Genomic DNA, 16,888 nt, shown 5'->3' with positions numbered 1-16,888 from the left:
GAGGGAGGGGCGCGCCTGGCCGGATCCCGGGCGTGGCTCCTCGGCCCGGCCACCGGCAGAGGGAGGAGGGGGAGGGAAGAGGGAGGAGGAGGGGGCCGGCCCCACTGGCGCGGCAAGGAGGCCGAGGAGCAGATCCGGCCGCTTTCGCCGAGCTCGAGGCGGCCGGCGCGGGGCCATCGATGCGAGAAGTCCTCCGCGCGTCACGAACCGGAGTGGAGCGACGGTTTAACGATTCGATATCATCGAGGGGGTGTTTAGTAAGTATTCAAAGAGAAGATTGCTGATGAGGTGGGGGGTTTAAGTGTAAAATAATAGCGACCGTTGAATTGAGATCGGATGCTTCATATTCGCGGATTGCATGATTGCACAGCTAGGCCGATTGCATAGGATATGTCTCCGGTGGCCGGCGGCCGAAGCAAAGCAACTTGGCCTGCTTGCTGCTGCCCCCCTACCCACAGCGCGAGCACGGGATGGAATCCGGCAGGTGGCCGCGCGAGGGAGGCAACCGAAGGGTCGCAACCCGGCAGCACGCCGATTCCTTCCTTGCCGCCGCGCGCGCCCCCCGCCCCTTTAACCGCGCGCCTTTCGCCAGCCGGCCAATGGTTGGGCCGCAGCGAGCGGGAGACAGGCAGCGGCGGCGGCAGCAGCATCGGAAGCAGCGGCGGGCGGCGGAGGGCCCATGGCGGGGGAGGCGTCGCTCGAGCACTCGCCCACCTGGGTGGTGGCCACCGTCTGCCTCGTCATCGTCTCCGTCTCCCTCGCCGCCGAGCGCTTCCTCCACTACCTCGGCAAGGTACGCCCGCCGTTGATGCGGCGCTTGCGGTCGGCCTGCTTATGACGGGGTTTGATGTTGGGGCGGATGTGGTATCCAGCTTTACATCTGATTTTTCCACTATTTCTATAGGGAGTTTACTGTTTGAAGCCTAGATGATTAGTACGTGGCTCATATTTTATAATACATTTGTGGTGAATTGTGAACTAGGAGTTCAAATTTGGCCATCCACACAGACGTCGTTGTTCGGTTGTTCCTTTCGGCAAAGACAATTCCATTATCTTCTAACTAAATTTATCTTCCCAAATACCAGCTGACTTGATTAGCTTCAGTCACTTTTTCGTTTTTGTTTCACTAAATTATATCTGATTAGATGGGAAGTTATGTTAATGAAACCTTCCAAAGTTGATTGGTTGGCTGCTCTTTTGGGTTGGAAGTCTCAGATATATTTATTCTGAAAAATCCACCGAACGACATAGATGGCAGTGGCCAACTCTGATCTCACACATTCGAAAACCACATAGTATATCAATCAATGTTTCCACAAAATTTGAATATTCAATGAATTCTTTTACTCCCTCCTTATGCTGGTTTTCTGCCTTTGCTCATGCAGTTTCTGAAACATAAGGAGCAGAAAGCATTGTTTTCAGCTCTTCAGAGACTAAAAGAAGGTACCATTCTGGGGTGAACTTCAATGAACATTGATCAATATGCCATAGAGTCATCCATGGATCATCAATATTTTTGCCTTATGAACAGTATAACACTGAATAAAAGCATTTTCCCAGTATAGCTTGGTATTTTTGTTAGTTGATTATAATAAAGAAAAAATGTTTTCATGAATTACAATTTCTATATTTTGCACAGTTTTTTTGTCTAATGCAGTTCTATGGTTACACTTGCAGAGCTAATGCTTCTTGGATTCATTTCCTTCGTCCTGAGTCTCTCCCAGGGTTTAATTGTTAACATTTGCATTCCAGCAAATGCTACAGATTTCATGCTTCCATGCAGGCGAGAGAACCACAGAGTTGCAGAAGAAGGTTCCAGAATTTGCAAGAAAAAGGTTAGAGTATACCACATTTTCATCTATTAAGGTCCCATTTACTTGCAAGTTAGAACTGAATGTCCTGTTGAGTCTGATAGGTGAATATATGATTTTTTCTATGTTCGGTTACAGCAAAATGTTCTGGATAGTAAAGTTTTTGTAGCACTTATTTGTCACTTGAAATAATGTTAAGCTGTTTCATGAAAAAAATGTTTTCGAGAATTATAATGTGAAGCATGAAATAAGCTTGCTCTGTTTTCAGGGTGATGTTCCCTTGCTATCATTGGAGGCATTACATCAGCTGCACATCTTCATATTTGTACTTGGTTTAGTCCATGTTGTGTTCTGCGCCACAACAATATTACTTGGTGGGGCGAAGGTACATATCTGAAGATAGATTTCTCTTGCATCTCGTAATGTTTGTGGGAAATAAACTTACATTGGCTAAAATTTGGTAGATGCGAAAGTGGAAGCATTGGGAGACAGAAATTCACCGAGAAATAGGGGAGAAATGTGCGCTATTACCCTATCCCCTTGTTCCCTTTATTTATTATTAAGAAATGCTTTGCAGATTCCCTACATTATGTTACACATCACTACAGGTTTTAATGACCTTCCATGCATCTAAGTGGACCCTCTCACCCTCATGTTGCATTCTTAAGACTCTATTTTTTTCATGAAAAAAGGTGTTTTCACTTCTGCACAGTATGATCTCTCAATTCCACTACCCAGAACTCATCCAAGCCTTTCAATGCATCCCATATGTGAACTATTCATTTTTATCTCTCTTTCTCCTCATGTCATTTCTTTAATATTCTGAAATGATTTTGTGAATCTTATCGCTGTCTATTCTGTTAGTTCCATTGTGGTGGATGTTGTACATTCATAATCCACAAAAAAACGAGCCAGTGTTGCATGAGCCTGTGATATCAATGCATTACAGTCCTAATCTTAGAAAAAGTATCATCTCATCAGAAGTTAATGGAGCACCCAGTTTTTGTTTTGCTACAGTCCTGTTCTGCCAGTCCAATTAATCATTTTTCTCAATCTCTTGGTAAAATGGTTTGTGTTCATTTGGACTTGCTAGTGACGAGAAAGTTCTGCATCAAAGAACATCACTTTCACATTCTAAGCCATCTGTTTTTGTTTTGCTACTGTGAAAATTGCTTGCAGTACATCAAGCACAAATTGAAAGAAAACCGACACCATTGAGTGCTGTGCTACATCGAAATCATCAAGGTGAATTTGTCCGTGAGCGAACAAAGGGCTTTTGGATGAAGCTGGCTGTTGTAAGCTGGATAGTAAGTCATCTTCTTATCCAATCGACAATCATATTGCTCAATTCAGTTAAAAAGTCTGCAAACACAAGTGCTCACTATATCTCAAAGCATGCGGTTGTGCATGATGCTTTTGACTACAATGCATGCCTTTTCATTCGCATATTATGCAGAAGTACTGAAGACAGAATTGTAGTTTCTATTAACAGGCAATTGAATAACAAAACGCTAGTATGTTATAGTACGAAAATGGTTGTTAGGACTACCAACTAACATTTTGAGTATATTTTTAAGTTTGAATTTGGGGAAATGAATACATCAGAAACTGTGCTGTTGCCTGCCAAGATACACTTGGCCCTAAGAGTATGTAGAATGCATGCATAAAATGCATTCCTATGCTATATTTGAATCTGGTCCTGTTTCAAATTTTTAGAATCGATGGGTGTTCTGGTATAATATTTCTTTTTAGTCTATTGTGATGAACTGCCTCCTGCAAGATTGTCTTCTCAAGATGTCATACATTCATACTATGTGAATGTTTTTAGCAATGTGCAATTTTTTTGGGTGTGTGGGTGGGGGGGGGGGGGGGGTCTGAAGCATCTGTGACATTGATCTTTCTTTTATTAGCGTATCATTTTATATACAACTTACAGAGAAAGTTTTATCCAACCTGTTTCAGACTGCATTCTTGAAGCAATTTCACGATTCTGTTAGTAAATCAGATTATGAAGCGCTTCGATCAGCATTTGTTCAAGTATGATGATGATGATCTACTTTTTAGTTTCCTTGGTGCTTGTAGTCTTCATGCATTGCCTCAATTTCTGTTGAAGCTGATTGGGCACACATCTTTTTTTTTCATTCAGATACACTACCCAAGAAAACCAGACTTTGATTTTCACAAATACATGATTCGTGCTCTTGAACATGAGTTTAAGAGGGTTGTTGGTATCAGGTTGGTTTCTTAAGAGAAGAAGTCCAAGTTTGCTTAAATATACAAGTGATCTTATGTTTGTTACTTGCGTGCAGCTGGTATCTGTGGCTTTTTGTCATCATCTTCCTGTTGCTGAATATAAATGGTACTACCTAACGTATAGTTTTCTTTTTGTCTTAAAATCATTGGATTAGAAACATCCATTATATCGACCACCTTTTCTTGCGGCTTCTACTTAAGTGCTGTAATTTGTATAACTACTACTTTTATTTTGCGTAACTTGAACCATCGACTTGTCTGTGGAATAGATTAGTTCCTCCATGCATATCAACATTTATCATTGCTCTGACAGCAGCAGAGCATGATACGCATCTAACTAGCTACCTGATGTGGTTCTACTTAGCCTTTATCTTTTGTTTTGCTGTCTAATGCAGGATGGCACACATACTTCTGGTTAGCTTTCTTGCCTCTCTTTGTAAGTATGAAGCATTTCCTTCTGCTTCGTGATGGTTGAATTCAGATATTGAGCCTCTTCGCTTTTGAATTACAACTGTTATATCTTAACTGTAAACATGATACTATTTGAATGAGAGCAATTTCTAAAGAAACGGTTAAATTGCAGCTCCTACTTATTGTTGGTGCCAAGCTGGAGCACATTATTACTCGATTGGCTCAAGAGGCAGCGGCATCATTATCCAATGAAACAGAGCAAGTTCCAGAAATAAAGCCATCCAAGGAACATTTCTGGTTTCATAAACCTGGACTTGTCCTTCATTTGATCCATTTCATTCTGTTTCAGAACTCGTTCGAGATCGGTTTTTTCTTCTGGGTCTTGGTATTGCCCTTTACGTTCCCCACCGTAAGCTTTTGAGGTATAGGACGACTAGGGAGCTAACAGTTGCCACTCCATAGGTATCAGAAGGGTTCGGCTCGTGCATGATGGAGAGTAAGCCTTATACCATCTCCAGACTTGTTATCGGGTCAGTGAAAGTTTCAAATTGTCCTCAAGATTCACAGCTCTTGTCCTCTGTCAATGTCATGTCTGCTTGTTAGAAAGATGGCACAAATGAACTCTCCCTCTGCTAGTGAAAGTGAAAGCACTTACTTTTACGTTATTTCTTATTTCTACGCTCTGACATTGAACCGTTTGGTGTTTTCCAGAGTGATCATCCAGGTCATCTGCAGCTATATCACTCTGCCGTTATATGCCATCGTCACTCACGTAATCCTCCATGACATTTCCTTTAATTTCTTTGACGTTAGCTATAAGCGAGCCTGGTGTTGACTCGTTGTTTGTATTTTGTAATGATGGCTCAGATGGGCGGGGAGATCAAGCTGCACGGCTTCGGCTTCGGCTCCGACGTGCACGAGTCCGTCCACGGCTGGCTCACCGAGGCCCAGAGGAGGAAAACCTTCTGGAAGAAGCCCGAAGGCGGCGGCGGCGACCCCGATTCCGGCGGGGAGGTGAAGGTGCCCCGGGCGGCGGCGCCCGACGACGAGCGGGCGGCTGGGACCTCGCGCGGCAGCATGCTGATGACGGCGCACCCGCCGCCGCCCGACCTCGACGAGATCGTTACCGTGGACGGCGGCCACCACGGCCTCCGGAGGACGAGGTGACAGAGAGAGACGGCGGCAGGCTAGCCGCCGCGCCGGCCGGCCGGCCGGCCTCCCCCAGGTGCCGTGCGCGTCTGGTTGATGGGCGAGACGCTGCGGAAATTCCTCGTGTCGGGGGGTGGCGGCCGGGGCCGGGCGCTGTGCGCATGCGCTGCCTCTGACTGATCCCACGCTGTAACGTCAACGTCGCCTCGTGGTGTAACGGTACGGGCCGGACGGGACGGGACGGGACGGGACGCGGCCCTGGCTGTGGCCGGCCGCTGCCGACCTGCTGGGGCTGGCTGGGCCGGGCCGGGCCAGGGCGGCAGGCGTTGTGGCATGTCATGTGCGGCGTCGCCATGGCCCCAGCTTTGCCCCTGCTGGCTGCTGTCTGGTGGCCGGCCGTACCTTGTTCTTAGGAAGGCAGCCGGTGTGCGAGTGTACTTATTAATCCATGGCTGTAATACACTACGATGAAGGTGAGGCTGAACGGAGCTCCGGGTGGATCGATGGAGGAGGTGTCGTGCGGGCGGCGGGTTGCTGGCGCCTGGCGGCACGGTGAGCATCTGGAGAGCGTGATGGATGGATGTGACCATGCGTGTCCGTCCTGCCCTCACCGCCAGCGAGTATCATCTAGCCTTGATGGAGGCGGCTGCTGCCCGCTGCTGATGCGCCAGCTGCCGTGTGCGTGCGTGCCCGTCGAGGGGCGTGCGCACGCGCGGCGCGCCAATAATTGCCGACGCGACGACCGGCGGCACTGCCGTCCGTTGGATTCCGTCGATATCTCTGATAGATGCCGCATCGGGGAGGAGGAGGACGCGTTTCCCACGCACGCACGGCGCCCGCACGAGCGTCGTCTGGGCCTGCGCGTGGACGGATAGGGATAGATGATCCGGATGGATCTATCCCGTCAGAGGAGCAAGGCTCCGTAGGCCACGCGCGCGCCTGGGCTACGGGCTACGGCTAGGCAACGCGGAGCGTTGCGTCGATTGGCAACGCCCCCGTGTGCGTGTGCAGCAGCGTCCAGTACAGCCGTGCTGCTACGTGCCGGCGGCACGCTCCTCGACCTCTCTGTAAACGATCTGGCCGGCCGGAAGCCCGGAACAGATCTCTACCGGAGGTATACTCCGACACGACGGACGACGTGTCGTTCGTGGGACATGCTAGTGTGCTCGAGTGCGAGTGCAGGAGCACGAGCGTCGGGTACTGCGTGCGGCGGCATATTCTTTACCTCCACGTCTGCAAAAAAGAAAAAAAAAAGCCGGCATCTTTCGATCGCAGAGGCAGCTAGCTAGAGCCGTGGGTCGTCTCTGCTCATGCTCTTCCTAGCCCTGACGGGAATAGCCCCCACCATTCTGTACTACACTACTACTACGTGCATTTTCTCACTATGTTCGCTGTTTGATTTCTCCAGTCAGCCAACAGTATTTTCCTCTTACACAGTTTCAGCACCAGTCTCTAGCCACCAGCCAGCCAACAGTATTTTTCTCTCACACTACTCTAGCACCAGCACAGCGAACACATGTATATGTAGGGGACTACGGGCGGTGAGGCATCACGTACGCGATCTGACATGCATATGATATATGCACGCATGTATACCAGACGGCGGAGAACCGGATAAAGGCGAAGGTCGTCAGAGCTAGGCAATTGGGGTGTGATTGGTAGGCAGCACTAACCAGGCTTCCACAGTGTAGGCTCCGTTGTTTGGTTGGCTGGCTTGGACTCCTAGCCAGGCTCCGGCAATGCAAAATGGCTGGTACGGCTTGCAGCTGGAAACGCAAATGAGCTGCGTATCCAGCAATGCAGGCTGCGCTAAGCCCGCGCCGGCCAATTATTGTGGGCCCTTCCTGGCCAGCCCAAGCCAGTTGAGGCAATATGCAACTAACCAATCACATCCTTGATTATCTCTCTTCGCAATTTCTTTTTCTCAAAAATTCACTCACTTCTGTTCCAAAACAAAAAAAACTTATTATTACATTCCCAAGATCGAGTGTGAGCATTCGACTTTGGTCTATTGGATGGAGATCCAACGGCCTAGCTAGCTAGATCCACCCTCCTTCTCCTTTGACAGGTCGTCGTCATTAGAGTGTGGTAAATGCATAAGCTTAACCAAGCACGGTCCAAGGGATCGAAAACCCCAAGTGCGTACTAGACTACTGCGCGCGTACGTGTACTGTATATCGCACGCTTACGTCAGATGGAACGACAGGCATGCGACTTTCGCGCATTTTCGGACACCAATTGTTATTAAAAGCTTGTTCGTAATTTGTTTCCTTTTCACGTACGTGCGTGGCCAATGAATGCAAGTCAGCACGCACTTAATACCATGCGCACGTCATGCAGTGACGTGATACAAACATGACATCATGATGCAGTGCAAAGTCTGAGTTGGTTACGAGATGGAAAACGTGGCCAACGGATCCCTTTGGTTTGTAATCGAGAAGGCCGTGTGCGTGGTGCTAATGCTCTCTTCACCATTCAATTTTATCATTATGTATTTTTACTTTAATAAAATTGAATAAGAAAAGAGGCTGATCCTTTTAGAGTCCGGCCTCAAGACTCAAAGCCGCCCTTTACCGCACCAATTAGTTTTGTTAAATACATGATGAAATATATCATTATACTATTATAGTACGTTTATTTGGTGCTGTAATAAATGTTAATATATCTTCGAAAAAGTTTGGGTAAAGTTAGTACAAAAATGATTAAGAACAAGTGAACTATATCTATTAAAGTAGATGTGTCCAAACGATCATTCTTCATTAATTCATGCATGTAGGAGGCCCTCATCATTTCCCAAATGTCTAACATGCATGTTTTTTTTTTGCGAAAGGGGGACTATATTAATCAGAAAAAACAGTACATCTATGGAATTTTACAGAAAATACCTTGAAAATACTGGAAATTACATCACACAACCCCCCGCGTCGAGGTCGACCACCAGCGAGCCTCGCCAGAGCCGAAGAAGCTCCACCATCCACCACCGCGGACGACTCCAAACCTTGGATCTGCCGCATAAGCCAAAGCATGGCACCATCTCCAGCACGTATCATAAACGTTGAAAGGGAATCGGCCGTCGGCCCGCACCGAGAAGAAGGGGAGAAGGATTCCACCGCCGCCAACACCATCGACGGCCACCGGAAACGAAGTCCAGCGTTGCTGACCACCACCGCAACGCAGACAAAGCTAGCACCGTAGGGGATGCAAAGGATTTCCACCCTTTCGCAAGGTTGGAAGAAGTACCTCATGCTGCCGTCGGCCGAAGAGACGGGGAATCCGCCGTCGTTGAATGAGGAGAGCACGACGCCCTCACCGCCACCATGGCGTCGCTCACCGGTGACGAAGCAACAGAGGAAAACCAGGCTTATAGTGCCGCCGACGAAACAGGGGAAGGAGAAGGCGAAGAAATCCGACTCGAACCGAAACCCGGACCCATCACCTTCGCCTTCACTCCTCAATCCACTGCAGCACAGGAGCAAAAAACGCCGCCATAGGGACAGAAGCGCCGTCACCACCGCCGCGAACGGCCAGAAGCGATGCCGCCCGCACCACCGGCACAACCTAGCACCTAACTACCTAGATCTACTAACCTAGCTAGGACTAATGTATAGCACGCCGGCAGATCCGGCTTCCCCGCCCTCTCCGGTGCCGACGAGGCCGCCGGAGAGGAGGGGGAAGCGGACGGATCGAGACCGGGCCGAGGGAGTCTCCTTTCGCCGCTCTCGACTGTAGCAGGGAGAAGGGGAAAGAAGAAGCTGGTAGAAACGCCAAATTTCTAACATGCATGTGAAGTAGCTAGGAGAAAATTTAGGAGATATACGGGTTGGAGCACGCAAGGAAGCATGGCCGCTGCATGGGGTGGATGGAATCTGTACGACAGACCTCCTAGCTATACGGCGGATTATATTAGGTGTTCAAAAAAAATGAGCTCAGTCCGAGTTGCTCAACTGCGGTCGCTCTGTTCGGCTGACTGTGGCTGGTGCTAATTTGCTGTGAGAGAAAAGTACCGCTGGCTGGCTGGTGGCTGGTGCTGATTTGATGTGAAAGAAAAATACTGTTGTTAGTTGCCAGCAGAATAGAGTGGGTAGAGGCTCCAAGGGTTTCATCGGGTCAATCCTCAATGACAAGCTAGCTTTAATTTGCTTGACATCATGGCCGATTGTTATGCAGTTCCATGAGTCAGACTTTGAGAGGATCTCGATCGGGCAGCTGTTGGCCGGCATGGCACACAAGCGTGTCGATCGATCGATCTGTTGTGTATCTTTTGTGCAGTGTGATCGAGGAGCTGTGCAAGGATGCTCACTCATAGACAGTCAGGAGTAAGTGCAAAAAGGTGGAGTGCCTGGCTTTGCAGAAGATGGGATAGATGCTGCATGTCATGGCATGGTCTGGGCTGGCCGGCCGGCCCGGCTGCTTGCGTGAGGCGCCGCGCTAGCCGCCGCCGCCGCCCTGTCCTTCCTGCTGAGATCCAGGCCCAGTACGTGTGGGCCCCCATCACGTCTGCAAGTGGGCCCTTGACGTCTCGAGCTTGCCCTAATTCTTCCCTGCGCGTGCTGTCTCTCTGCTGGCTCCACATGTACGATCATCTGGATGGGTAAAACTTTTGCATTAATTTTTTTTTTGCGAGGTAAACTTTTGTATTAATTGATACATCAGATGCAAGAAGTACAATGCAAGAAGTCTCAAGTCTTAATCGCAGAGTGTATATGTAAGTATATTTGAGCAATGATTATGCAAAGTATATAGAGATACTCCCTCCATATTGTAAAAAAATCGTTCAGGACATCGACACGGTCTCCAAAAATCACTTTGACCACTAAGTTTTTACTATAAATTTTTTTATAAAATATAGTGAACATATACTTTTACGAAACTATATTTCAAGATGAATCTACTTATCTCACTTTTATATTGTCAAACTCAACCTAAAAGAATTTATTTATAGTCAAAGTTTAAAATGTTTCACTTAAGACAAACTCAAAACAACTTCCTTTACAATATGGAGTAGGGCTGCAAGTAGATAACCCTTAGGCGCACCTCCAACCCTCTTTAGTTCAAAATATTATACTAGTTTTTCAAAAAGAAAAAGTTCAATTTACTCCCCTCAACTATAGCCAAAGTTTGGATAACCCCCTAAACTATGACTTGGTTCAATTTACCCCCTAAACTATATCATTTAGTTTATTTTACCCATAACACAATTTATCTTTTTTGTTTCTCCTTACACAAGTTGAATTTAATTTCAAATTTTGCAGGGTAGTAGTGGACATCACAATACATATTTAGAAAAAGTTTTATAATTGTTCCCCATTATTTTTCATATAATTTTGAACTCCAACGACTAATTTATAATTAAATATCCTAACCTATCAAAATAATAATAATAAAATATGATTTAGTTTTCTAACATGTGTTATGGTGTGTACTATTATGTTGTAAAATTTCAACTTAAAACTCCACTTATGCATGAAGAAATAAAAAGGACAAATTACAGTAGGGGTAATTTGAACCAAATGTGATAGTTTGAGGGGTAAAATGAACCAAAAAATAGTTTAGGGGGTTATTCAAACTTTGGCTATAGTTGAGGAAAGTAATTTAGACTTTTTTCTTTTCAAAATGATATTACATTTTGGAAAACTAGTACAATATTTTGAACTATAGAGAGTTGGAGGTGCCCTGAGGATCACCCATTAGCACCCCTAATATGGAGCGAGGGAGTATATATAGATCTTGATTGCTAAATGAGATATCAAAATTGTTATTTGGTGTATATGCATGGTATATATGGTACACCTAGCACACTTCGTTCTCTGTAAAGACTCCGATCCAACAATCTCGGAAGACTTATTGGTGGTCAGTGTGGCCAATGCAAGCAAGAAGACTGCTGCCGCCGACTCCCATTGCGTTTTACTTGCTGTTCATGTATACCGGCCGGCCGGCGCCCAGCACGTCGGTACCACACGTACGAATAATAGAAGTTTTCACATGTGAGAATTCATTTCAACGTACGAAAATGTCGCACCGCACCAACACATAACCATACCATCATGATGTGCCTATAGTAAACGGGACGCATGCTTGCCCGTGACACACACAAGTTGAGAGAGAGAGAGAGAGAGAGAGAGAGAGAGAGAGAGAGAGAGAGAGAGAGAGAGAGAGAGAGTGCTGCAATGATAGGATCGGTAGCTTCTTGTAGCAGAGAGGGGCGAGGTGAAAGAGAGAGAGCGAGCATAAGAAAACATACAGAGGGGGCAAGGCTGCAACGGGATCGCCGGAGGATCTGCCAAGTCAGGGCAGGTTTCCCAGACGCCCGAGAACGTGCAGGCGATTCCCCTTGCTCGTCTGCTTTTACCCCACCCCTCTCTAAATCACATGAAACTTTTGCGACACAGTTCTATCCTTGTTCACGTTTGTAATGTCAACTCAATCATCTTGTTCTGCCACGCGGTAATGGGCCAAAGAACGAGCTCGATCGCCGCTCACGAGAAGATCAGCTGAATGAAACTAGCTAGCTGCAGTCTGAAACTATGCAAGTGTTTGTAAAATTCGTGGGTTCTGAATTATTCATGTGAGTCACCACGAGGAGCTTGCTCCGGATACACATGACTTTATTTAATCGGGCTTTGCTTGTTGTTGTTGTTGATATCATCACCATGGATCATCAGATGTATGTTAAGGATCTGCCGTCCATTGTTTCATATAATCTCTACAAATTCAGGTCATGGAAAAAGTCAATCCTAGGCACTCAAGAGAGTCGCAGGAACAAACTGTCGTCATAACAGAGAGGAATGCAGCAATCGCCGACACACGAATTCGAAGGCACGTCGCCGCCACATGCATGAAACACGAAACCTATGTGACGCTTAGGGCATTTTTAAATCATCTGAATTGACGCCAAGATCTGGTTCGGTTCCGGTGCATATATATACAGGGCACTGATTGACTTTGCCCTTGACAAAGATGCATATATGGGCCCCTAAAATTAAAGCATCCAATCTTCTGTTTGCTCTCTCTGTACACATAAACATATAGTAACTTTTGGCAAGGTTAAAATTCCCAAATTTTTACAAAGACCATGCGCAGACGCCATTACTGATGCAAGCAAAGCTGATGTGCAGCTAGAGTGACATTCAGCTAGTCAGCACTCAGCACTCATCAACAGTGTAACCTGCAGCAATGAGTGAAGCCATGGAGTGCATGCAGATTCAGATGAGCAAGGCATTAAAGAGCAGAGCAGGAAGATTCTACCATGCCGGCAGTACAGATGCCTCCCCCAAAGATCCATCATCCATGGAAACATCAAACATGAATGAATGTAAGCAGCAGCTAGAGCTAGCTCTCCTCTAGAAATCTAGCAGAATCCAATCATCAGAGATCTGGCCGGCTGTTCTACAGCTGCACACAGTTGCTCTATCAGCCCTCCATATGATGTGTGCTGACCCTGTCCTCCTATCGTTGCAGTGAATGCTGTGAGTACCACCCTGTTGGCTGAACGGCTGTTGTTGCACAACACCCATTCATGTGCTTCATTTCCTTCTTGCACTCATTAATTAGCTTGTGCTGAAAGAGAGAAATGGAAGCAGCCTACTACTATCTATGGTGTAGATGCTGCGGCTTACTGAAATCATAGCACCTTTGTACCATCCACATTATGCCATTACACATGTAATGTCCCATCACACCCATATAAAACACCTGAATAAATTCTAGCTCACTTTTGGAAATTAAACCACTGAGTCATGATGTTTATCCGTAACAGACTGCATGCACACAAACGAGAATAAGTATATATTCACCTGTTAATAAATGCCACATTCTAGAAATACTGTGAAAACTATGCATGTGGCATCATCTTTGGAGTTCTCTAGCTAGCTAGGCAGGAGCAGGGATGCATGCCTGGTACGGTCATGCTAGCTGATTCCACTGGTCTCACCCTGTGTATGTGTGCAGCTGGTGTGGCATCTCCTTCGGTTTTGAGGTACACTAGAAGTGTAGAACACAAACATTCTTCTTTTCCATGCACTGTCGTCACTGCTGCCGCCATATGAGAGAATTAATGCATGGCATCCTATGACAAGGGAGATCAGCATTACCTTCCAGTACTAGCCTGCAAAATTTATGGCCTTGCTGCTTTGCAGCCTTAACCAGCAGGACAACCACTGTGGATTGCGTCTGTTTCTTTGGTAAGGAAATGTCCGAGCAATGTGCTCTGCTCTCTATATGTAACTAATTGCACTACCTCCTAACTCTATTCGGCTGTCAGTGGCCGGTAGCTGGTGCTGATTTGTTGTGAGATAAAAGTATCGCTAACTGGCTGGTGGCTGTTGCTGATTTGATGTGAGAGAAAAACACTACTGGCTAGTTGGCTGACAAGCTAGCAGAAAGGCCGTGTTTGGTTTTTTACAGGCACGTTTTCCGAGAAGAGAATCTCGCGTGCATGGAGTACTAAATGAAGTCTATTTGCAAAACTTTTTCAGGGATGAGTGTAATTTTTCGAGACGAATCTAATGACGGTAATTAATCGATAATTTGCTACAGTGATGCTACAGTAACCATCCTCTAATCACGCGGTCAAAGACCTCATTAGATTCGTCTCGCGATTTACACGGGGGTTGTGGATGTGGTTTTGTAATTAGACTTCGTTTACTACTCTAAATTTTTGGTCAAATGTGCTACAGTAAAACCATGGTTTCTAACCAAACACAGCCAAAGTAGCTTTTACAGTAGTATTTTGCAATTCATATTTTGAATAGTAATTAGTAGCTGACAATATCGAAAAGCCTATATACATATGTTGTTAACACGCGTATAGTTTTGTTGAGAAGATTTTGCTGGCCGGCCCGTTCATATCAGCGATAATTTTCTGACACATTTAGCCTACTACTAATTTCTAATTTGCTTTTGACGCGAAGAAATATATATAATGTTTAAATTTGCCCTCAAAGTAGGCTTAAGTTGTATTGCAGTTGGTGTAGCGGGAACGTTTCTTCAGGAAGTAAGGAGTAAAAGTTATGACCAATAGTATTTTTTTTCTTTCCAGACGAATATAAAGAAATAGAAGAACAATTATTTATTTGCCCTCAAAATGTAACAGAAGAACAATTCCCTCATCATGAGCTTACAAAGCTAGAGGCCAAATGTCCTCATGATGAACCACACGCCACAGCTGCAAAGGATTTGATGCATGTGACACATTTGCAGATAGATGGTGAAGCTAGCTGCGTAGCTGATGAGCCATCTCAATCTCGATCGTGCTATCCATCTACTCCGTACGTCTAGCTAGCCAGTAAGAATGGCAATCATTTAGGAAGCTTACAAAGGTATGCGTTGATAAAGATTCATTGGACGTTGACGAAGCCGATCGATGTCCCATAACATCCATATCTCTGTCGAAAAGTTCAGTTGAAGATTCCCCCTCAAACTCTCAAAATCCAGGCAGTAATCGAAGCCTATGCGTGTGATCGTCGATCGACCGATCGAGTGACAATTCTGTGAAACTTTTCGCTATGCGACGACAGCCGCATTACTTCTCATCCGATCCAGTCCTACCTACTCCCTCCGTCCCAAATTATAAGTCATCCCAAGAATTTTAGAGATTCAATATTTTTCAAATTTGACCAAATTTATACAACAAGATAATAACATTTACGATACCAATTAAGTATCATTAGATTCTTTATTAATTATATTTTCATAGTATACCTATTTGATGTCATAAATCTTTGTGTTTCTTTATATAATTTTGGTCAAAATTTAAGATAGTTTGACTCTCCAAGATTTTTGGAATGACTTATAATTTGGAACGGAGGGAATACATCTTTTTTGTTCTTCTGTGTTTGATCCTTCTTTTCAGTAAGGATAAGAACACGCATGCGTTTTCTTTTGTTACAGCCACTCCTTTTTACAAGTGCTGTCCTGCTGTTTTTTTCTCTCTCCTCATTTTCTAATAACCAAGCTAGCTAGGAATCCATGCATGCATGACTTTTTTGGACATTTAGCGGTCGATGTGATTTTACATAGGAGCTGGCATGGACTTTATAAATAGTTCTGGTATCCGTATGCCCGTTGGATGTATATAGCTGGGGCATCAAATATATATACTACTAGAAATAAGAGATGCCTTTCTGTCTCTCGAAATGAAAAGAAGGTAGAGATAGAGACGAAGATGCCATGGTCATGCAGAAAACAAAAGCAAGAATCACTAAGAATATACTGTCCCTTGTCACTAGCAAAAGGATACGTAGACCTAACTGCAGAACATATATATGACCAGATAATAAGAATATCTACTATATAATTCTGAAACTAATTTAAAACTTAAAAGTTTATTTTTTTTAAAAAAAGAGACAAATTGAGATTAAGTAGGCTAGGGGCTCAAAAAAGGTGCAAACATACATCCCAAAATTCTGCATCTCTCTCTATTAATTAATCATTGTGAAACGCGTGTCTTGGGCCACTTAAGATGCAGAAAGGAGGCATTTGCAAAATATGTATATTGTTGTTGACTATTACACATTAGGCTTATGCACGCATAATATTAAATCTAAATAGTATCGGTGTGACACAAAAAAATAGTAATACAGTTGTAAGTTACCAAAAGCACGCATGGAACTCTATATATTGAAAATATTTGGACATTTTTTGCTATTTTGTTTTATTTCTTCCTACTTTCTACAATGGATCGATGAAATGCTAATATATATATATATATATATATATATATATATATATATATATATATATATATATATATATATATATAAACAGAACAATGAATTTGATGCTGGCAAAAAGTAGCAATTAAAATAATTTCAAAGTCAAAAGTGATGCTTGCAAACAACCAATTTTATTTTTATTCTCTTGAGCACCAACTAGATATGTTTCTAATGAAGATAAGCTGAAAAGGATATGGATGATACATCTAGAGTCAAGAAAGATCTGACGATACTCCATTATCATTCTTAAAATAAAGTGACACTAAAGGAAAGCAAAAGGTTATTATAAATGTAGTTATATTGTTATTTTTCAGCCAACAGATCGAATTCTAAATTGATAAACTGGTCTGATGCTTTTGAAGCTCTTGCTGTATCCATGTTGTATTGTATTTTTTTCATTCTGTTTATTCAATTTTCCCTAGTGCCTACATGCAAACAATTAATTATGGTGGGTATAAGTTCTCTTTGAGGAACAAATTAAGAAAGCATGCAGCATGCAAGGATCCCAAGTAGTTAATGGAGAGGAAGAACCAAGAAGAACATGGGCCCTTC

At 44.6% G+C, this 16,888-nt stretch overlaps 1 protein-coding gene across 1 annotated transcript; it reads left to right on the top strand.

Moving 5' to 3' along the window:
• The first annotated feature begins 417 nt into the window (after nucleotides 1-417).
• Nucleotides 418-6,867, top strand: LOC120703898 (MLO-like protein 13). Its single transcript, XM_039988103.1, has 14 exons — nucleotides 418-793; nucleotides 1,386-1,443; nucleotides 1,678-1,835; nucleotides 2,080-2,196; nucleotides 2,276-2,330; nucleotides 2,991-3,118; nucleotides 3,774-3,848; nucleotides 3,958-4,046; nucleotides 4,121-4,170; nucleotides 4,460-4,500; nucleotides 4,648-4,860; nucleotides 4,938-5,005; nucleotides 5,187-5,247; nucleotides 5,343-6,867. The coding sequence occupies exons 1-14, from the start codon at nucleotides 680-682 to the stop codon at nucleotides 5,640-5,642; spliced, it is 1,527 nt and encodes a 508-aa protein (XP_039844037.1). The 5' UTR covers nucleotides 418-679; the 3' UTR covers nucleotides 5,643-6,867.
• The last annotated feature ends 10,021 nt before the right edge of the window (nucleotides 6,868-16,888 follow it).

Source organism: Panicum virgatum, chromosome 4K, assembly GCF_016808335.1.
Source record: "Panicum virgatum strain AP13 chromosome 4K, P.virgatum_v5, whole genome shotgun sequence".
In the NCBI taxonomy this organism is placed as follows: domain Eukaryota; kingdom Viridiplantae; phylum Streptophyta; class Magnoliopsida; order Poales; family Poaceae; genus Panicum; species Panicum virgatum.
This window is presented reverse-complemented; position numbering and strand designations above follow the sequence as displayed.